At 32.8% G+C, this 24,591-nt stretch overlaps 1 protein-coding gene across 1 annotated transcript in view; it reads left to right on the forward strand.

The window, feature by feature from the left end:
- LOC125668809 (probable dimethyladenosine transferase) overlaps positions 1-24,591 on the forward strand; it is a 37,614-nt gene that overhangs the window by 6,543 nt on the left and 6,480 nt on the right. Inside the window, exons 3-9 of the mRNA XM_056161775.1 lie at positions 9,546-9,632; positions 11,124-11,185; positions 17,424-17,517; positions 19,146-19,195; positions 19,862-19,985; positions 20,806-20,898; positions 22,778-22,842. Of these exons, the coding sequence (XP_056017750.1) occupies positions 9,546-9,632; positions 11,124-11,185; positions 17,424-17,517; positions 19,146-19,195; positions 19,862-19,985; positions 20,806-20,898; positions 22,778-22,842 (575 nt within the window). The remainder of the gene's footprint in view (positions 1-9,545; positions 9,633-11,123; positions 11,186-17,423; positions 17,518-19,145; positions 19,196-19,861; positions 19,986-20,805; positions 20,899-22,777; positions 22,843-24,591) is intronic.

Below are 24,591 nucleotides of genomic sequence, written 5' to 3' on the forward strand. Positions count from 1 at the left end.
TTAGAGCTGGATTTATATTTCTATCTCTGTTTTTTTTCCAGAAACCAAAATTTTTCAAAACAACGGGTGTTTATTCTTTTTTTTTTTATTATGGAGGTTAGATCTGTAATTCAAAGGATAATACATGTAATTATTCTGCTTTTATAAACAGGAGGTGTGAAACTTGTTTACATTTGTACCTCTCCCTCTACCAATCGAACAGTCCAGCGAATCGCTATCCTTTAATGTTAGATAAGCTGTAGGTAGAGGATATATGCATCCCTAGCTCTTATATGAATTGAATTGTCCACAGCATTGATTTCCTCCTTCATTTGATTTATATTTCCATTCCCTTAATGTTTAATGAGTTCCCCACTCAATACCTTTCTATTTAGCTAAGTATAGTTCAAATTACATGCTCATGATAGCTAAATTTGATTTTAATAAACATACTGCAGTGATAAGAAAAATAGTATTTCACAGAAATTTAGTTTGCATTTTGATGTTGATTCCATGTTCCTTGAAATACTCCCTCCCACCACCATCACCATTCTACTACATACAGTTTCCTTTTTTCTAAGGCCAATTCAACTTAATTAGTAGATTATCATCCAGGGTCAGCAAAAAGTACGGGGCATGTGGGAGGATTTTATTTTTGAATTTTTATTTTCTGAGAAAAATATTAAAGACAAACGATTTTTTTTCAACAGGTGCGCATCATTTAATGCCAGGTGGATATCAATCTATGCTATTTTCACAGACGAATTCTAGGTTAAGCTTTAATTTCAAACAGAAATATACCTAACTTCTTCAAGATTTACGCCTGTAAGAACACGAGAAATTAAGAAAACCATATAGATCTATTTCTCACGTTGCTATACCGGAAATGTAAACAAGAATTGTAAATACCGGAGTCGGACACGAAAATATTCCGGAAATCGCAAGTTTCGCAAAATGAAAAAAAATTGGGGCGGGCCAATTTTTGAGGGGCAAGCAGGGATGATAATCTATCAATTACGTTGATTTGGCCTAAGTGTGTGCTCGGAATGATGGCCCCAATCAAACTTGTGCAGATCGGAACATAAATCATAACCCGGGAGAAAAATTATAAGTATTTAGCATTCTGCTGTTATTCCAGCTGGAACGCTACACTGGATTTATGTGTAAAGTTTACCTATAAACTCTATAAGATTCATGTAATCTATGTCTTCACCCCGCTGCAGTGATATTCATCATAAATCAAAATCATCGTATAACATAACTATTGTAACCATTTTGATTTTATGATTTACTTTAATTTATAATTACAAAACCATACTTGAATAATAGTTGTGTATGATTTTTAAACTTAAACCTGGAGGTCCTTATTTCATTATGCCTGATTTTTCGTATGGACATTCGTGCATTTTCTTTTTCATTTTTGCTCTGTGTATGTTTTTATTTATCTATTTACTTTTATTTTAGTTTTCATTGGCATTGCCTTAATGAATATCGACCTTGAACAAGAAAATGATTTCATGAAAATCTAGAAGTTGTCGTAAACAAGGGGTTCACTCTTGAAACCACTTGGGACTCTGTTTATGAGTAAACTGTACAAATCCTCATACTTGAAAAAATTCCTATGATCCTTGTCTTTGCATGTCTGAGCATAAATACAAATCAGGCATATGATCATCATTATCATAATCAATTTGCCCTATATAATTATTTCATGATGTTATGTACTAACAAATTGATATAAATTCATTACATGTATACAGTGATCAGCCTGATAGTCTGTTGTCTAATTTGAGTCTTGGTGTGGCTAATAAGGATAAGAAACAATGTTCCAATTATCAATTATAATTAAAAATCGATCAGTTATACTTTTTTATAAATCAATATACTTATTTCAATGATTAATAATCAGATTTTCATTAAATAAGAATAGAATACTCAATGAACCTCCGGATCAGGTGAGCTAAAGAACAGTTGCAGTGAAAATACAGTGAATTATTAAGATAGGATTTTGCATTCACTTAATGTAAAGATAAGTTAAATGACACATTCTGTGTTTTGTATTTTTTTCCCAATGGCAATACGGATACATGTACTAATATAGAAATTGTTAGTAATCTCATTGAGTATCCGAGTGTCTCTTATTTTTCATGATTTTGTTTTACCTTTCTTCAATTCATATTTTTGATTTTCAGTCAGTAGATATATATTTTGATTATCTTACAACTTTTACTTCAGAAGTTATGTGTGATAAGTAAATAATTGCTGAAATCTTCAGCTTATTGCATACTTTATTTATATATATATATATATATATATATATATAATCCTCTGAAGATTTGAAATGAAAGCGCTAAAGCTTTACTAAACGTTTTCGTGTTTCATTTTTATTTTTTACCTATATATATATATATATATATATATATATATATATATTTTTTTAATCCAAAAATGCAATTTCCACGGTTTTATGGGAGAACCTTTGTACATGCCATATTTCAGTATTAAGAATACTAATTATCAAACATTTTCTTAATTGCTGCTACAATCAAATGTATATCAGCTCTTACAAACATAGAAGTAAGAATTGATTGGCATTCATCATTAAAAAAGCACCTAGGAAGTTGGGGTGAAACGATGCATCGCGATGCTGCCGAATCGCGGTGAAGAGGTCTCGATTCAATGTTCGATTTATTCCGGGTCTGTTTCGGTTCGATACGGTTCTAGAATCATAGCATACATTGCTTTTGATAACACAGTTTCTGATTGGCCAATGAAATTGAAAATTGCGCATTCAACGTTCAAGTAAACTCTGCTGTACCAAAATGGACACAGTCGAGTTGAAAAATGCACCCCCAATGTATAACTCATGGGTATAGTGACAGTTCGGCTTTAGGACAAGTGATAAGAGTTGCTTTATGTTAAACGCTTTTATATTATGTAGAATTTATTTGCAGAGAGCAATAAATTCAATGAAACATAAAAAAAATCTTAGCATTATAAAGAATTTGGTACATGCTATTGTATCGAATAGAAAATTATCGAATCGAGACTAAAGTATCGAATCAAATCGAAAAGGTACTGTATTGTTTCACCCCTAATAGGAAGGACATCTAGTTTCCTTCATTCAATGAATAGGTAAATGTTAAGCCCCTTGTAATTAATAGTAAGAGCCAACTATAATTGTTATCAAAAAGTTCACACAATTATGGAAAGGGTAAGCAACTGGGATACACCTAGGTACCTGGCTGCTGTGACATACCACTGGGATACACCTAGGTGCCTGGCTGCTGTGACATACCACTGGGATACACCTAGGTGCCTGGCTACTGTGACATACCACTGGGATACACCTAGGTGCCTGGCTGCTGTGACATACCACTGGGATACACCTAGGTGCCTGGCTGCTGTGACATACCACTGGGATACACCTAGGTACCTGGCTGCTGTGACATACCACTGGGATACACCTAGGTGCCTGGCTGCGGTGACTTACCACTGGGATACACCTAGGTACCTGGCTGCTGTGACATACCACTGGGATACACCTAGGTGCCTGGCTGCGGTGACTTACCACTGGGATACACCTAGGTGCCTGGCTGCTGTGACATACCACTGGGATACACCTAGGTGCCTGGCTGCTGTGACATACCACTGGGATACACCTAGGTGCCTGGCTGCTGTGACATACCACTGGGATACACCTAGGTACCTGGCTGCTGTGACATACCACTGGGATACACCTAGGTGCCTGGCTGCGGTGACTTACCACTGGAAACTTATCAAAGCACTAGCAGCTTGATCTATTCTTTATAGAACTGTGTGTTCTACCTGTTCACCATAGCATACTTACAAGATACCACAGAATGTCATCAAAACACTAGCAGCTTGATCTTTAGAACTACATATACAATGTATATCATATAGGAATGACTTTGACTGTTTTTAGCTCACCTGAGCCTTCGACTCCAGCTAGTGTTTTTCTAATCAAAATTTGTCCGTTGTGTGTTGTTGTCGGCATAAACTTTTCACATTTTCATTTTCTCCAGAACCACTGGGCCAATTTCAACCAAACTTGACAAAAAGCATCCTTGGGTGAAGGGGATTCAAGTTTGTTCAAATGAAGGGTCATGTCCCCTTCAAAGGGGAGATAATCACAAAAATGCAAGAATAGGGTGGGGTCATTTAAAAATCTTCTTCTCAAGAACCAGAGAAGCTGAAATTTACACGAAAGCTTCCTGACATAGTGCAGATTCAAGTTTGTTAAAATCATGACCCCCGGGGATAGGATGGGCCACATTAGGGGGTCAAAATTTTGCATACAAATATATAGGAAAAATCTTCTTCTCAAGAACCACTGGGCCAGGAAAGTTGAAATTTACGTGAAAGTTTCCTGACATAGTGCAGATGCAAGTTTTTCAAATCATGGTCCCTGGGGGTAGGGTGGTACCACAATAGGGGATCAAAGTTTTACATGCGAGTATATAGGGAAAATCTTTAAAAAAAATCTTCCCAAAAAACCATATGTGAAAGTTTCCTGACAGAGTAGATCAAAGTTTGTGCAATTCATAGTCCCAAGTTTGATGCACTGGTGTGTGATTTTGTGACCTTGACCTGGAAGTTTGACCTAGTTTTGATAAAAATATGACCTAGTATACAATATGGTCTGAATTATTTAGGCAGATCTTTCATATCTTGTACATATATTTCCAATGATTTTTTTAAGGCCCATTATAGGTCCGAATTTCGGGCCTTTCCCCTCCTAAAAATTGTAAATTTTCCCCCAATTTAGCTTGCATTTTTACCAATAATAAAATTATGAGAGGATAACGTATTTGAAAAAATAAACATTTGATGTTAATTATATACATAAAACTTAATAAAGAGTTATGGGAATGATTTGGATAGAATAGTTGAAAATATTAGAAGGTTAAAGAAAATTAGATGTGTAAAATAAAGATCATATAATGTTTGATATGAATTTAAAACTTATTTATGATAAAACTGATTTTTCCCAATTTGACTGTAATGTCGACAATTTTTCCCAATTCGAAAGCCACAGGACCCCTTGTAAAAAATGTAGAAAAATCACAGATTTCTTATGGCAAGACATTTTATTTCATATCATGATCTTTGACCTTGTTACCATGAACTTGAGTTTGACCTAATTGTAAGAAAACATAACCTATTAAATATATCTGGAACTATTTTAGGTGGGGCTTTCATATTTTGTATGTGTAGGTTCTTTATGGCAAGGCCTTATTATTTTGTGAAGTTTGACTTTGTGACCTTGACCTTAGAGTTGGACCTACGTTATAAATATCTGACCTGTTCAATATCTCCTGAACTATTTAAGGTAGATCTTTCATATTTTGTATATAGATTTCTTATGGCAAGACCTTTTATTTCATACTGTGACCTTTGACGTTATGACTTCGAAATTTGACCTACTTTAGAGAAAACATAACCTGTTAAATATCGTCAGAACTATTCTAGGTGGGGATTTCATATTTTGTATATAGATTTTTTTATGAAAAGACCTTGCCATCCAATTGTATTTGATATTTTGACCTTGACCTACTTTCTTTAAAAACCTAACCTAATCAATATCTCCTGAAATGGTAAAGTTTTTATATTTTGTATATAGATTTTTTATGACAAGACCGTGATATCCTTCGGTGTTTGACCCTGTGACCTTGACTTTGAAGTTTAACAGACTTTTAATACAAATCTTACCTATTCAATATCTCCTGAACTATTCAAGATGTAACTTTCATATTTTGTTTGTAGATTTCTTAAGGTAAGGTCTTCATGTCATACCATGATCTATGACCTTGTGACCTTGGTCTTATTCAGAACAAGAAGATCATATATGTGTTGAGGCATCTCTGTTTGCGTGAATTCATTTTCAGTTATGTTGTGATCCTTTGGGGCTAGGTTGGGGCCATAATATGGGGTCAAAAGTTTTCATGGGAATAAAGATTGATAAAAAAATCTTTTAAGAATCACAACAGTTGAACAATGACAGGGCCAAAGTGACTCAGGTGAGCAATGTGGCCCATAGACCTCTTGTTTATTTACATGGTGGAAAAGGCCCTGCTTTCCGATACTTCCTGTGTACAAGATACTGAAAATATGTACTTACAGGGTTGTAATAGGCTGTTACATGTATATTAATTATTATTTTATTCAGCAATGTGTCCTTTTTTCATGTTTGTTCATTTCTAGACATCTGTTATTTTTTCCTTAACGATTCTGGTGCCTCTTGTATCCCAGAAAATTAACAATGATTGATTTAGTTTAAATTGTTTCAGTCTAGCTGTGTGTGTTGTTTTCTGTTCAAAAGGCATATGTATGAGATTAAACAGATGAAGCAGGATTTTTTCTATTGTTCGAAATATCAATATACTTACTAGATTTCCTATTCAGGCACCACTTTCAAGGTATAGAATAATGAGATAAGGTTGTCAGTTGCCACACACATTGCTGTGTTGCATAGGGATATAGTAGTGTGTTGCACTAGTTGGGGGACACACTATGGTGGGATGCCCTTGTTCATGTTATGAATTTAATTTTGATTGTTAAGAGAAAACTAACCACCAAAGCATTTATTTAAGATGAGACAATAAATCTACTTTTGAGAGACTATAAATTTGATAGAACAATCTTCTATACAATTTGAGATTAAACATAATTAGCAATTCTTCCTATTTTAATTCAATACCCCTGACTATTCAATTCTACAACTACATACAAAAAAGAAGAAAAATACATGTGAACTTAAGAAAGAATGCAACAGAATAAAGCCATCAAAACTGCAAAACACAAGAGAAGTTATTATTTATGATAACTACATAGTGACTAGTTATGAAAAGTTGGAATACAAAGAAGACCTTTTTTTTTAACACTATGGAAGTGGAGGAGAGGGTGACGATGTTATCCACTCATAACAATTGCTTATTCAGCTCTTATTTGGTTTTAAAAGAAACATTAATTAAACTTTCTTTTCAATAACCATTTAATTCTCTTAAACTTGTAATAAGATATTTTCAGCAAAATATTTATAGTGCTGTCCCCATTTGCCAAGGAAAATTTTGATTCTCACACTAACTAAAAAAAAAAAAATCAATCAAAACCATGGTTTCCATGGAAACTCATCTGGCTATCAAATTGCCCATGTTTGTGAGAGTTAATTATATCTATGGAGATTGGGTTCTTCTCATATACAGAGAGGTCCTTCCAGAAAACCACCATAAACTGGTCCATTATGAATTCTGATCTGTACAGGAATCAGGCAATCAATAGTGTCTCAGTCTGCAGGGACTTTGTCTACACACAAGACTGTATGGAATATGGCTCAAATAATGAGCATATTGTTAATGATGGAACATGCAAGTCAGCTGAGATTGATTGGGGCTCAAAGTGATAATTTCCAACAATTAGCAAATTATTTTCCACACCCCAAAAAGTACACTAAGAGCGATAATTGCGACTAGCAAAGAAAAAGACAAGTTAGCAAGTACATAGCACTTATGTTTGCCTTTTTTCAAAAATCTAGTTTGGTGGATGTTTCTGTTTGGAGTAATCATTTATTTTTTAGACACTGTAAGGGAAAAAGGTTCACCAGTATGTATACCTTAGATTGGCACATTCACAAGGAAAGATCCTTTTAAAAAATCTACTTTCTGTTGAATGATGCTTTTGTTTACAAAATCATAAATCTTGATTGTGAGGTAGATGAGTATATATGTTAAACTGTTCAAATGATGAAGAAATTGGGTATGTGTGATCATTAAAATGATGATTAAGTACAAAGCATTCTATTTTCCACATTTGTTTATGCAGGCTCCATTTTTTACTCCGCGTATGAAGTACATTGGAAACTTTTAAGATCTATCAAATTTCTAAAGATTGAAGATGATATGACACAGAAATATGGTATCTTTAGCTCACCTGATCTTCCAACTCAAGTGGGCCATTTGGATTGAAGTTTGTTTGTCTGAAACATCATTTTAGCTGATGATGCATGAGCAGCTCACTCAGGATCTTAGTATTTCTCGTACATAAGTGTCTAGTGTCTTTGGTGAAGGATGGGTTGTCAATGTAATATGCAGCACTGTGAAATTAAATAAATACATAGGGGTCAGTTTCTTTCATTACTGGAAAACATTTTACTGTTTCTACTGGGGGTTGTGAACCTGAGGAGAGACTGTTACAGCCAGGGTATCCATGAAAACTAAACCACTGTAGATAATAATGATTTCATTGTAACAAACACTTTATAGAAATTATCCTAAGGACGTGTATTAAACCTTAGACAAAGACAATTGGGATTAATGAAAATTTTCAAAGGGTTTTCATTAAATGTTACCGTATAGCGTTTTTTTTCCATGGGGTGATAAATTTGGGTTATTTTAGCGGTAAGATAGCTTTCCGGCAAAATTTCACTTGCCAAATATGCACCCAATTGCGATTTCAGTATTTGCAAGAAAGAAAACTTTTCCCTGTTCACCAAAATTTATTCCGCTAAAATTATTAGCATACTTTGGGGTCAGCAAATCGCCAAATTTTAGTCCCGCGGAAAAAATCCGCTATACGAAATTTAAATATTGAATGATTATATTTTGAAAATAATGATGGTATTAGTGTGTTATAAAAATTAGTCAACCGGTTGTGGTAGCTCAGTGGTAGGGCGTTCGCTTCATAATGAAGAGGTCGTGAGTTTGAGCCCCGTTCATGCCATGGCCGCGTCAAATCTTAAGACGTTAAAATAGGTAGTGACTGCTCCTTCGCCAAACGCCCAGCATTTAGAAGTGAGAATAACAGGTCTTTTGGATATGACCCAACAATCAGTTAATCAAAATTAGTCTATTCACAAGGTTTGTGGTATTATACCGCATGGTTTTCAAAAAATAATTATTCAGTTCATAATTCTAATCAAGAAATTTCTGTAATTGTTAATCAGCTTGATGTAACAATAGTTGAACAGCCATGGCTGCTTTATCTGAACGTTATTGATTTGGCATTGTGATGTCACAAAGCATTCACAGTCCGATGGCTACCTTTATGATTTCAAATTTTGCTTATGAAATGAAATCATGATGGAATGCAAACTTTAATGAACTTTCCACAATCAGATCAACCTGTATTAATCTCTTCTTTTTTTTTGTGATTGTGTGAAATTGTCCAACACATGCTCTGGTTTCATGTAACTTTTTATGTATGTACAATTCATCGCTGCTTCAATAAAATCATGTTCTGTGTAGAGGATTCACATGCTTCAGTTCAAGGGAATGTGCATAATTTGCAGATATTTTTTGATGAGAAAAATATTTCAAAACCACGAAAGACTCTGTTTCAGGTGTTGCATTTAATGGTCTGCTAGGGAAGTAAAAATATTCGTGGAAGATCTTACAATTCTTTTGATTAAACTAAGTTTATTATTTAATTAATCCCAGTGAAACCCACCAATATTTAATATGAACAAATTAAAATGAATGTGTATATATGAACTGTAAATGATACAAACAGAATAACATTAAAGCTATGAATATTGTTATTGGTTGCAGTCTGCACTTCGGCCCACAGATGTTGTCTTGGAAGTTGGACCTGGTACAGGAAATATGACTATGAAACTACTAGAGAAAACCAAAAAGGTACTGGTAGATTGTGCATAGTTATTTTCCGTTTTTTCTTTTACTTTTACATATCAAAGAAATTGAAGTTTGCATTCTAAATTCTCAAAAAATTTGCATGATAGTGTTATGATTTACACGTACAATGAAGAAATAGTATTCAGGGTTTGACCCATTGTGCATGTGACTGTATATGCAAATCAGAACACAATTGTAAGTATTATGCTGACTGTGTAACTATATTAAATAAAATGACACAAACCTCGACATTATTAGTTAATAGTAAACTTTAGTTTATATATAAACATATTATATATCATCTATTAGAGTAGAGCTGCGGTTAGCAAGCATGCTGCCTCAGGTTTGAGCCCTCGATTGAGCACATATTGTTTTATATGTTAAAAGTTTGAAGAAGACAAAAAGGTACGGTAAAGTTACACAAAAGAAATAGTGATAGTGTACATTTATGAATATTACATTTCCAATGTTTTTGCCTTTGATGTGCATATGAATCTTGATAGATATACTACAACTATTTTAATGGCTGGGAATTCTCAGACAGACATGAAAATAGAATGTAAATATAAGAAATGAATTTCAATTTTGAAAATACACACGGGTATGAACAGCAGTGCTTAACATGAAATTTATTTCTTAAATAACTGTGGACTATGCAAAAATAGAAGGGTATTGAATATATAGGGACAAGCTGACAGGAAGCATAATGATATATGAATAATGCATGTAATTGAGGGCAACATTGAAAATTTTCACCTCAAGAAAACCGAGAATCAGCCAAGGCTGACAATGATTTCTTGAGGGGTGAAAATTTTCAGTGTCGCCCTCAGCTACATGCACTATTTGTTTTATTATTCTGAATGTCACACATTTTATTAGACGTATTCAACAAAGCAAAAGACTGAGGTTTGGGGCAGTTAAACGAGTATTAATGATATGGAAAGCTTTCAATTGTGATGTCATCACAAAGTGATGTCATCATAAAATGAAGCAAAAGCATAACAGCAAGTGTAAACATTTCATTACATAATCCATAAAACAAAGAAGCAAAATTCAACAAAATAGGATGTAAACATCATGCAAAATTGCATTAGAATGCGAATATTTATTGTCTCATTTGTTTTTTGCGTTCATGTTGATTTCAAGTTTGTAAACATCCGTTTTACCGTCTGTGTCGCCTAGCAATTACCGTGAACTGTACATGCACTATCTGGGCACATTATTTTGTTTTTATGATATCATCTGTTGTCAAGTATTGTTTCCCGTTGCTAGATATTAACACCCCATAAGTTGTGGTTTCTTTGTAAGAGAGTAACACTATCTTTTTCCAAATGCTTCTCGACCAATCAAGTTCAACTAGATTACATTAAAGTATGATATTTGATAATAGAGTAGTTGATGACATAACCCCGTGCGAATTCCAGATAAACAGTTTATTCTCTGATATTTAGATGTTGTTATAATGACATTAAAACATTAGAATTTTCTTGGTAGGTAATAGCCTGTGAAATTGACCCTCGATTGGCAGCAGAGTTACAAAAGAGAGTGCAGGGAACGTGAGTATTTATTTAGCCACATAATGTAGTACACTCTCATCAAGTAGTTACATACAAGCAACTAACAAAATGTTCCTGTATTATTGCTGTAATATAAACACAAACATCAAATTCACAATTGTTTAGTTTGCAGGAATGTAACAATACTTATTCATTAAAAATTGTTTGAAATGTACAGAAGATATGATAAAACATTGACAATATTATTTGATTCAAAACATGCATAACCTCAAAATATGGTGATTCACTTTTCAAAAACAAAAGTTCTAAAAGATGCAGTGAGTTTTTTGAATTTTGCATAAAATTATTCTGATGCCCCATTCATTTTGAAAATGTCATGTCATTTCACACATTAACTCTTAAGGAGTTTATGGTACTAGTAGTTTGTTTGAAGAGGGTTCAAATGGATGAAGGGGAAGTTATTTTCCTGGTATGTTATACAGAGAACTGTGATATGTTTCAGAATGCAAGAGAAAAACAAAATATGTCCAGATATATTGACCAATACTTGGGAGGATCAATAAATTTAAAACACAGTCTGTCTGCTGTGCTGGTGATAAATAAAATCATGTTTGTTTTATAAAAAAAAAAAGAAGACCTTCACCCATAATAGACAAGGTTAAAAAAGTAAAATTTAGTATTGATACTTTGTAAATAGAAATGACTTCTGAAAAATGAGTTTGGAGGCTTACATCTCAATATGATGAAGAGTCTGGTGTTATTGATGTAGAAAATATAAAGAAAGCAGTGGAGGAGGATTTCTCTGATTATACTGTGATTAATCACTGCCAAATATTTCTGAATATTCTGACTGTAATCAAGATCAATTAGCAAGACTTGCATTTTAAAAGTTATTGAATTGCATTTTATCTTGAGTCACCAGAAGGACAGACAAATCCAGTACAAAACCAGTAACTTTGCATGGTATGGTCCTATGGACCAGTGAGTTAAAATGCTAAGCTGTGAACACTGGCTTTAGATGGCATAAAACTTGAAATTAAAGCATTCATGATGGCAAAACTGCTGTTCTAGATCATCCTCAACTAATATGCTTCAGACTGAACTAGACCAGTAACAAATAATTCACAGGGAATATGGCAGTTTCAAGATAAGAACTCTTCTGTGTAGGAGGTGCATTTAGTTATTACTTGCAAATAGATGACATTATTTTTATGTTTTCACATTAGTAAAACATTTCTTTTGATTGTATTTTGTATTTTTTACATTTACATATTTAAAGAGAAGTTGCTTTTAATACATTTTACTGTCTTCCAAACAGACTGTAGGTTCACCCTGTCCCACTTAGGCTATCAAAGTTCCTCCTGGATATGCTACCTACAGTACAACCAACGAAATAATGTGATATAATAAGAGTTCCATGTATTTAATTACTTCCTGAATACTTATCACTTACTTCATTTGCGTATCAGTCGAATTTGGGTGATCAAATTGTGTACATAAGAAACTTACTGAGTACATTCACTTACGAAATGATGAATATTTGTCCCACTCCTGCATGTAAACAAATTGTTTCGCCTTACTATGTACGAGAGTTCTCCAAAGGGAAATAACTCGGACAAATCTCGATACCGTCGTATTGAAAATATCTCGTGTAAATACCAAATGGGTACTAAAACAGAATTGGAGAAGCTGTGATTACATTACTAGACTTTAAATTGTAATCGAAGTTTGGTTTATGAATATGACATTGAAATTTGAATTGTGAATCATTAAAAGGTGCTAAATTAGTGGAGAATAATTTAGAAAGGTTTTGGTACTTTATATATAGGCATTTTAAAAAAGTATACAAGCAGATTTTAAAGGGACATGGACATGATTTGAGCAGAAAACTTTCAAATTTAATTTTTTTATTTTTAATGTTTAGAATGCTTAACTAAGGTATTACTAATGTTTAAAAATTTGAATGTCAGTAGTCAAGGTACATGGGAGATACAGAGGTCACAAGGCCTTGTTATGTAAACAAGGCTCGTACCATGTTTTTGTTTACATAGGTTAGATAAGCTAGTAAAAGTTTCATTTAAAGCAGATTATTTCAATTTATAAGTGAATTCTTAACACAATTGAATAGTTTCTAGTGTTTGGCACATCTCATTTTGTTTTAAACACGCTATTTTCTATTAAACAGTCTGATGTAAACAAATACATGGCATGAGCCTTGTTTACATAACAACGAATTGCGAGTGCTGTATCTCACTTAAAACTCAACAACTGATATTCAAACTTTGGTTGACCATTAGAAATACTTTAGTTAAGCATTGTAAACAATGAAAATGGAAAAATAAAATTTGACTGTTGTAGAAAAAAGCATTGACTATACATGATAAAAAAATGTAATCAAAACAAAAATGTCAAATGAGCAATGATTGCTGAATAAAGTTCTAGATAATGAGCTCTTGTCTCGCTAAGAAATAATAACAACCGTGAATATAGTTGCAGAGAAAAAGATGATAACACATTCAGCAGATGAATAGGAATGTAGTGAACTTTGTCCTGTCAAAGACACGGAAATCTAAAACGGATGACTCAGCATCATAGCAATGACGAATCACAAACTCATTTCAAATGACATTTATGAAACAACACATAGGTGCCTCTTTTGACCATATTTACATTATTTCCTCAGATTGTAGTTGGAGGGTATTACAATTATCTGTAGGTCTCTGTGTGTGTATGTGTGTCACTGTCATGCAATATATGTTGCAGTCTGTAAAACTGCAACAGACCTCAGAGTATCACTGCTCACCTCATTTACTTTGGACTAAAATAAAGGTTTAGAAATAAATATTATAAAATAGAAAAAACAAAAACCCGAAAGATATATTTATAATTTTTTGCAAAACCTATGACACATCACATAATGGTGGAACTACCTTAAAAGTGAAAAATGAGTCCATCATGAGCAATTTATATTGTTGGTCTTCACACTTCTATAGTGGATCCAGCCAGGCTCCATCAATGAGAGCAACTCAGTTCCATATTTAATTTTGTTACAACGTTGATCAAAAAAGAACAGTAGATATTTTATATTGACATGAAATACTTATGGAAAATCATTATGTTTATCATGATGACCATAAAACGTGTAACCCTTGGAGTATTGTTTGTAACACATGTTTGATAGATATAATTTTATTACACAATTATTGACATTATGAAGGTTAGAATTAATGACTTATTTACTTGAGATTGGCTGCAATAATGTAGCCCTATCCAATTTAAAAAAAAAAAAAAATAGTAATCGGAGAGGGCTACATTATTGCAGCTAACATGAGATGTATAATATTCACTGAACCTGTTGTACTTGGTGAATATTAAAAGTAGGTAACTCAGCATATTGATTAAAAAATGTCAACAATGATTTTATTATATGATTGAATAATACTAGATATCAAAAGTGGCTACTAAGAGCCAATAAAACGAAACCCATCTTTGTTTTCTGCTAGACTGCAAAACCTAGTCAAAAGTGGTTAGAAATGCAAGATTTGTTAATTATCTGACTGAATGATATCAAAACTGGCTACTAGAGCGTACCAAATGGAACCTTGTCGGCCATCTTTAATCACAGCTAGCATGCAAGATGTAAGAAAAATTATTAGGAACATGAGTTTACATTGGACAAACAAAAAATGATAACCAATTGTATCAGTTTGGAAATATCCCAATTTGTTTTTGGTTTGAAGTTGGAAAAATCAAATGTTATATTCACTTCGAAGGCAGAGGAGAGGAGAACATATTGTTTTATTTTTTCTAGTTTGTTGTATCTCAGCCAATCACAAGGTTCCCAAAACATATTAGTCCACTTAAATTTTGAACATGACAGATATAAGTTTTAAAGTTTATTGGTCCAGATTAGTCCGAAATATCTGATGTTTTCCTGGCTTTTTTATGATTTTGATATTTACCGTGCCAGGAAAACGGCAGAACTGGCGCCATTACGTAAACTGGAAATTCGCCTCGATTTTTAATACTTGTGAGCAGAATTCAATATTAAACTCATAACAAATCAATAAAATGATGCTTCTTGTACTTACTAATATCGATTTTATGGGTTCTTTCATCACATAAACAGTCTCTTGAAAACATTTCAACAAACTGTCGAGCTTTGTTTTGAATCACGTGATTCGTTCGCTCAAATGACGGCGAAAATTCGGTTGATTACTATTGTGTGCTTCTGTTATCAAATTTTGGAGATATATTTTCTATTAATTGATAAAATTTTGAAAACTTTCAGCTCAAATCATGTCCATGCCCCTTTAACATTCTGATATTTTTAATGAATATACATTTTCACAACCAGAAAACATTTCATTCGTTGTGATCAACAAATAGGAAAGACAAATACATGTATACACATAGAGTGATTTTATCCAGAATTGTGTGTACCAAATTTATACATGTTATTTTACTTCTGGTTAGCATAACATTATTGCTTATCTTCAGTATGAATTTCTGCTATATATTCTTACTAAAATTGCACTACATCAAGTACACACCGCTCTTTCAAAAAGAACTTCTGGAAAAATTCACAACTTGTAAACAAAGATTCATCAGGCTATTACAAAGAAAAAAGAAAAATAGAAAAGAAGAAAAAAAGAAAAAACCCAGCAATCCTGCAAGGCATTGCAGGTTTGTCTACCAAAGCAGATGTTTAAAATTCAGAATCCATGCTGACCACCCCCTTCATAAAAACAGCACTACAAAGATTCAACACATTTCTTATTTTCAAACTGCTGATGTAATCAGAAAGTTATCACAGTTATTCATCTCTGACAAAAATATCAACCTGTCTCATAAGAAAATTTCGGAATCCAAAGGAGGACTGTTGCGCAACCTTATGTAGAAATATGTGGGTGATTGAAAAGAGACAAAGAAGTGCGTAAAAAATCAGTTCCTTAGTAGAACTTCGTAGTATTGTGGAGTCTGGAACAGCAAAAATGAACACGGTGTGTTAAAGACATGTAGAGTGATTCTTACAATGAAAAAAACTCAGACAGAAATGACATCCTCACTGGAAAAGTATTTAATGAAATTATCATGAAATCTTGCATGAGATATAAATTAACAAAATGTAAGCTAGTTTTACTGATATTTACAAACCATTTCAGCAAATAGTGTAATGTTGGAAATTTACAGGTTGTACTATACATTTTTAACCAGATTTAGTAACCCTACAATCAAAACAGTCTGAATTATTCAATCATATAATAGAATAGATAAGATAAGATAAGATAAGTTTATTCCAATTTTGGGCCCAGAGGGCATAACAGTAAGACAGTTTATAAAGAAGGAAATTCAAAAAAGAAAGAAAGTTTACAACATTAACTACAGGTTACAGAGACTGCAAACTGCATGTGGATGCAGCATGTTGGGGAAACAAGTACATACATATATGAATTGCTAATCATGTATATATACAAGTAGATGGACAGTATCAGTATTATACCAATATATGAATAATAAACTATAATGATTTTTGCAGTTTTAAAGCATTACTTCTTTTTCTGAAAGTTTGCACTAAATATTCACTCAATTTGACAATTACTGGTTTGTCTTCATTAATAGAATATATTCATTGTATTATGAACCTTAAGATTCACAATATGTATGAATATCTTGGGAGTTTCATGAAAGCATTTTCCCTGATTTTCATACCCTTCAAACTTTGGCTGATATAGGTTCCATTTAATAAGCATGAAAGAGAAACTGAACAGAAGGTGATAAGAAAAGGAAGGGGGAAAAGGTGAAAATTACACCTTACAAGAAAAAGATAAAACAATTCCTTTGGGTATACTTCTTTTTGGTGTGACCCCCAGTGGGCCATGACCTTTAGACACTAGAGGACTGATCTTGTTGCTCATTCTGTAGGATATTAAACATACATTTTCTTAATGCAGAGTGTATTGATACAGTTTTTAATATTTTTAAAAAAAATTTTCAACAGGGGTCAGAGGAACATTTTTCAAACTCTCTGGTTGTCAAAAAGATGTGGAAAAGATAAGTTTTCAGAGAAAACTTAACAACATTGATTTCGTTCATAACTTTGGAAAGAGAAACATCCTACTGAGTCAAAGTTTTATGTCAGATCAAAAACTTACGTAAAGATCAAACTGGACAAACGTGTCATCTCCGAATCTTGACATTGTTTTGTGGCATGTTTCATGAGTAGATTTTGGTTTTCTGCAATATTTTTGTCAGTAGATTTATTTGTTTGTTTTAGGCCTTACCAGACCAAGCTCCATTTGATAGTTGGTGATGTCTTACGAACTGATCTTCCATTCTTTGACATCTGTGTTGCTAATCTTCCCTATCAGGTAGGTGTAATGACAAAAACTATAGGACTATAGGATATCTTTAGTACCCCTTGCAAACAGTGTGGGAGAATAATTTCCATATATTATATCTGTTGATAAATCTGTGCAAGTCATATCCAGGTACAGTGCTCCCTCGATATATTGCCTCCCGTTATGATGCCACCCCCGCTTATTGCCTGAAAATCCTAAAGAACAGATTTCCTCCCATGTTAACACCCCTGTTATAATGCCACCCCTGCATAATGCCACCCCTGCATAATGCCATTTGCCACTGCTTTTCACAAACAAATGGTCAAATTTTATAGGGTTTACCCTCGATAATAATGCAAATTACCTAACACACATCGGTAATCACACCTGTACGTTGATAGCGGTGAGGTGAAGTGTGACAGTTTGGACAAGGTATGCAGGTGGCTGGGTTAATTACTAATAATTGCTGAATTAAACTAGAGATAATTTAAATGTTTATACAGAAGGGAGTCCAAATAGCTTTATGGTATTGAATTTCTTTTGACTGCTCAGTAAATTGTCTGTAAGGGTGAATTCGTTATATTGCCACTCCCGCTTTATTGTCCAAATTCGTCTTGAACAAAAGTTGGCAATATATCGAGGAAGCACTGTATATCTCAAGTACATGACATCACAGAGATGACATCATTCTGTTTTAGGCTTTTTGTGAGAATTACAGTGAGGTCATTGGGTGATGGGGTGGATAAAGTTGTATATTGGACTTTCTTTTTGCTCACTCTACCTGCCCAGTACTGTATGTTGTATTGTTAAAGTTCATGGTTCATGGTTCTACAATTTTTGTGGATTCCATTGGATTTTTACCCATGTGCTTTTTTAGCAATGAGGTATTCTGGGAATCCATGAATTTACATTTTGAGAAACTTGTAATCAGTATTATCCACAAAAGTTTGTTCCAACAAATTTAAATCATTTTATAGTTATTACATTTTGGTCTTCGATTCTTGATGATGACTTCATAACCTAATAATACTTCAAGTCGAATGAATGTTTATTTATTAAAGTATTCAAGTACACTTGAGTACTGTATGCCATAAATCTCTACCATGGTTTATGGTAAAATTTCAAGGTCACAGTATTTAGGATTGATTGTTTGGTTTATCAGTGACTGTTGAATGTGAAATTGAAAATATTCTAATCTTAGATATATGCTTCAGTTTTAACTTTGAATCCCATTGCAGATATAATCCTATTAGGACAGCTATAGTTGAATTCTAACTAGTGGCACTGTAAAAATAAGAAAAGAGTATTAAAGACATTACTGTGACCAAATACAGTGTACAATGGTTTTATTGAGTTTAGTCAGAATAAAATTCGTGGTGTTGCCACTACATTTTTGTTAGCTTTTCCTCTTAATCAAACACTGTATTTTATTGATCATTTGATTTGAAAGTCTTGTTCAACCATAAAAATTGATGATCAACGAATAATTATGAATCCACAGTAAAAGATTGTGTATTGAGTTCCCAAGTTGTTTCATTTTTCAATCGTTACAAAATAGCTATCGTATAAAGAACTCCTCTTAAAAGTTATTTTGATTGATTTGTTTTATTATTTTATCTAAATTCAAAATGTTTGAAATTAGAAATGTTATATTTCAGATTTCCTCCCCATTTGTATTCAAGCTGCTGTTACACAGACCATTCTTTAGGTGAGAATTAATGTTTTTTTGTTTTTTTTGCACTTTTCATTCAAAATCTATATACAGGTACCAAGACATTATTTATTCACCTTTGACAGTTGAACTTCTGTAATGGATGAAAAATGGAGGATTTGTAGAATAATATTTTGGACATTTTTAAAATTTATTTAAAGAAAAAATGCTATCTATCAATTAAAATTAGACTTGTATATTCAGCTCCTTTATGATACACTTCCTTGTATTGAAATTTATTGCTACTTTTAATTAGATTAAATGTAGATTTATTAAAAAAGTAATTGGGTTGGGATATCAAAACCTCTGTGAGATTCGAGAACTTTGTCTACAAACTATGATCCACAAATCACTGAGCTAGACAATAAAATTTAAAAGGACAAGAAATTTATTACTGATATATGTGTTTTCTTTTATGGTTCATAAGAAAGTCGGCCATTAAGACAATGTGTTATTTATCCTTAAACCTGTTTTGTGTGAAAATCCTGATGCATCTCAGTTTTTGGAATAGATAATATAGGAGGGATAACTCATATCTGTCTTCTTAAAGCCATTTTTATGTTTCCTTGTACAAAGTTGCTCTTTAATAAATCCATCATGGAAAAAATTCAAATGCACATTGTAGGAAAGTGAGTATCAAATCTGGTTTTGTTTTTCTGGCAGGTGTGCTGTCCTGATGTTTCAGAGAGAGTTTGCCCAGAGATTAGTAGCCCGGCCTGGAGACAAATTGTACTGTAGACTCTCAGTCAATACACAGCTGTTGGCCAGGGTCGACCATTTAATGAAGGTCTGATATTTTACAGAAGATTAATGATTAATATTTAGAGTAATCACACAGCATTACACTAATCTTTGTTTTAATGTGATTTAATTTTCCAAGTTTAAAATGCTTGAATAGACAATATAAATGGAATTATATTTCCTAAAAGATTCATATCACAATTGATATCTTTTTATGTAAATTTTATGCATTTATATATCCTCCTTGTGACGGAAGGGAGTACCCGCTAATTTATGTCCATAACTCATTTCAGTAGCATTTTTCTCGGAGTTTCTTCATATTTAGTATAAATGTGGAATGCACACGTGTAGAAAAAGAAAAATGAAAAAAGTTGTTGATATTGTGCAGATTACATGAGTATAATAGATAAGGTTCCGAACTCATCGGCTCCGTGCGCTTCATAAATACACATATTTCTAGAATAGTACAAAGTGTCTTCTAATTACCATTGATCTTTAAACATATCCTATGGTATGATAAATGATAATTTGCTAATATCAATCCTGTTTGCTAACTACATGTTGTTTATTAGCAAAAATTTGCTACACTACATCAATTTTTTATGTGCATATATAACATATGTTGGTATAATACTGATACTGTCCATTTACTTGTGTATACACATGATTAGCAATTCATATACATGTATGTATGTACTTGTTTCCCCAACATGCTGCATCCACATGCAGTTTGCAGTCTATGTAACCTGTAGTTAATGTTGTAAACTTTCTTTCTTTTTTGAATTTCCTTCTTTATAAACTGTCTTACTGTTATGCCCTCTGGGCCCAAAATTGGTATAAACTTATCTTATCTTATCTTATAACAGGTTGGAAAAAACAACTTCAGGCCACCTCCTAAAGTGGAATCCAGTGTTGTCAGAATAGAACCCAGAAACCCACCTCCCCCCATTAATTTTCAGGTATATTTTTTTCAATCCAAGTACCAATCCTGTTCAGATATATTAAAGAGGAAAGTATTCATGAAATATTTTTTTATTGCAATGGAAATGTAGACACGGGTATTTAGTTTCTCAATAACTTCAGGCCAACCAAAATCAAGTTTTATGTTCATTATAAAGGGTAATGAAAAAATGAACAAACAGAATTTCTGAACTTTTGGATAAAATATCTATTGAATGTGAATCAACAGAAAAAGAGGTAAAATGGCTTTTTTGATGCCAATCTTTACATCAACTTGGAAAGCCAAGGGTAATTAAGACCCTTTAGAATAAATTTGGGGGTCAAAGAGAATTTTACAGGGTCATTTCATGACACCACCTTCATTATTGTTATAATGAGCAATCCACTCTTGTAAACTTTCATAGAAATGTATGACTGGTGTTTGTTTGGGGAAAAAAAAGGTCAGAATCATTGTGGTTTGTGTCAATGATTTGAGCCTTTATATTGCCATCACCAGTCTAAAGGAAGCCTTAAATATAATATTCCTGATCTTTCTTTTTTCAGGACTTTTGGTTTGGTTTAGCATTGGATAGACCTGTTGTTAGAAATTATTCATAGCTAATGTAGATTTTTTTTTTCAAGTTGTTTTATGCAGAGATTTTATTGAGATTTTTTAAATGCACAATTATGCATTAACGTAAACACTGGATGCTATAAACCGAAAACTTTTCAAGGAAAGATTAGTCAAAGATGTATACATGTACCAATTTGAAGATATTGTATAAATATACATAGGGATTGGTTACAAGTTCTAGCAACTTAGAAGACCTCCAGTATACTAAACACATTTTGTTATGTGTGTACAATTAAGATTGTCGTACCATATAATAATCATTATAGTACAGTTATGATAATATACAATGTATATATATATATATATATATATATATATATATATATATATAGTTTGTAAATAAAGAATTCGGTATTTGATACAGTAAATACATCCAATAATAAAAGCCAAGAAACACAAAACTCGAATAACATTTCACTGTTAGCGCTTTCGGCTTTAATGCCTCTTCAGACAGTTATAAAATAACTGTCTGAAGAGGCATTAAAGCCGAAAGTGCTAACAGTGAAATGTTATTCGAGTTTTGTGTTTCTTGACTTTTATTATTGGATATATATATATATATATATATATATATATATATATATATATATATGTTCATGTATATCGGTATGCATAAGAACATAATCAGGCATAAAATGAAAAATCATATTCAAAATATGATACAGTGTATATAGGTCTGATTAAAATTTGTTAGAGTTCTTAATAAACTTCTGGACTGCTTTGAAAATACAGAAATTTACATCATTTGAAAAATATTAATTTCCCCATAATAAAAGGTGGGTATCGACAACAGCAATATCAATTAGCTGAAGCAGTTCATTGAAAAAAAAATTTCTTACCTGAATGTACCTTTTGCATGCAAAGAAGAAATGATGGGCATCTTCAATATGACCACATACAATTTGGAAAGGCAATAATGTTTTTACAATAAAGGTCATTATTTAAAATGCAAGAATGTCTTAATTTGGTAAGAATGATATTAAGGTATCACTGACCATATTAATGATATAAAGGGGGTTTCGAGGGTGCTATTTTAATGTGTTTTTTGAATTTATCAATTGAAGTTATCCCCCTTATTTCTGAGCTCAGCAAAATGTCACGAATATAAACAACTGTATGTCTTGTCCTTATGGTAAGCGAAATATTTATTGAGTTTGTTTTTGTGGAATATTCTAGACTCTTGTGTAGGATATTTGAGATTGAGAGAGATTGGGAGAGAGAGAGTCCTGTGTACTGATCTGATCCTCTTTGTTTTCTTTGGTCAGGAGTGGGATGGCATGGTGAGGATCTGTTTTTCCAGGAAAAACAAAACAATTGGAGCCTCTTTCAAGTATGTACCACTAATACTAACTGGACTGAATATATTGCTTGACTTTGGTGTCTTCAGGGTTTGCATACATCATAATATTATGGTGCTTACATAGATCAAAATTATTTCTAATATTGTTGATTGAAAGAGTAGAATTTCTTTAAAAATTTACTGTACACTTATAATTCTTATATTCATATTTCCGACATTTTTACCTTTGATATCTATAAATGGTAATGAAACCATTTCTTCATGAATGCGTAGCAGTTGTACACATTGCACATATGATTCTTGATAAATATAGTTTTGTCCATTTTAACCACAAGCACTTGATATGACCTCTGTATACTAATAATATCACAAAGTACTTAGCTTGAAATTACACTGAATAATTCCTCTAAAATACCGAGTATGGCATGACTGCATTCATTGCCTCTCCAAAAACAGTAACAAAACATACGTCAACTGCTAGATTTTTTATTTTATTCCACAAAGTTCTTTGTACTGATACCGCACAGAATTTCAAGAGGCCCACAGGCCTTATCAGTCACCTGAGTATTAGTTATAAGTATCACTAGTCCCAAGGCCAATGAAATCTAGAAGAAAAAAAATACTTTTTTGAATACTATGTTCAACAAAAGTACAAGTATAAATTTTCAGATCACATCTTTCTTTTAAATGCCCCCGAAAATGCCTACAGTGATGAAAGGCTTTAGGGGTCATCCATAATTGTCAACCATTTTCCAAAGCGTGCAAAAGGCACGCTCGGGGGGAGGGGGTAAAAAATTGACAATTTTACCGTACGCTCTTTTTTTCTCTTCCGGATTTATTTCATAAAAGTATTGGTCATGCTACAAAAGTGTAATGCCTATAAAAAAGACGACAAGATAAGACAGAGACATCTTTATTTTTTTCTATAAAAATCTATTATGTACACAAGATTGCACATTTATAAAACATTATATCATTCATATATAACAAGAAATAGGGGTACCAATATTAAAGAACTCATTGTTTGAACTAAATTGCTCATAAACTCGATTGTCGACCTTCTTGTTGGGAATTTAAAAATGGTTGATGTACACTTTTTGAGGGGGGGGGGGGGGGGGGTGGGGGGTCTCAAAAAGTGTGCTTTTTGCACACTTTGGAAAATGGTTGACAATTATGGATGACCCCTTATATAATATAATATATGTAACATTAACACATTCAATATGACTAATTTGGACCCATCCTAGAATCAATACCCTGAGGTTGGTAAATTCACAAGTTTGGTACATCCTTTTCCTATATATGTGTTTAGTTTTTATACCACTTCTTGCATTCTTTGAATCATCCACATGCAACACTTGTAATCAGTTTTTATACACCATTCTTTAGACAGGACATATATGGCGATGTCTGTATGTCTGTCTGTTTGGGGTTTATGTTTCATTTTCTCTGTCACATATGAAGCTGAAACTCACAAATATGGCTAACTGAAGATGTCCAAGAGTTAAATCAATCTAGAATGAACTAAAAATTTCAATCTATTCCTTTCTTTTTGGATGAAATCAAATAATTTATGTACAAGTCTTAGTCATTAGCTCCTCTGAGCCAAAGGCTCAAAGAGCTAATGCTATGGCCATTTGTGCGGTGTGCGTAAACTTTTTAGAAAAAGGGCTATAACTCAAGAACCCATTGGCCAATTTTTTTCAAATTTGTTACAGGGTATCATTGGCCCAAGGGCTTTCATACATACTAAATAGAGGGATGTGACCCTTTAACAAG

The sequence above is a fragment of the Ostrea edulis genome, chromosome 4, assembly GCF_947568905.1.
Source record: "Ostrea edulis chromosome 4, xbOstEdul1.1, whole genome shotgun sequence".
Taxonomy (NCBI): Eukaryota; Metazoa; Mollusca; class Bivalvia; order Ostreida; family Ostreidae; genus Ostrea; species Ostrea edulis.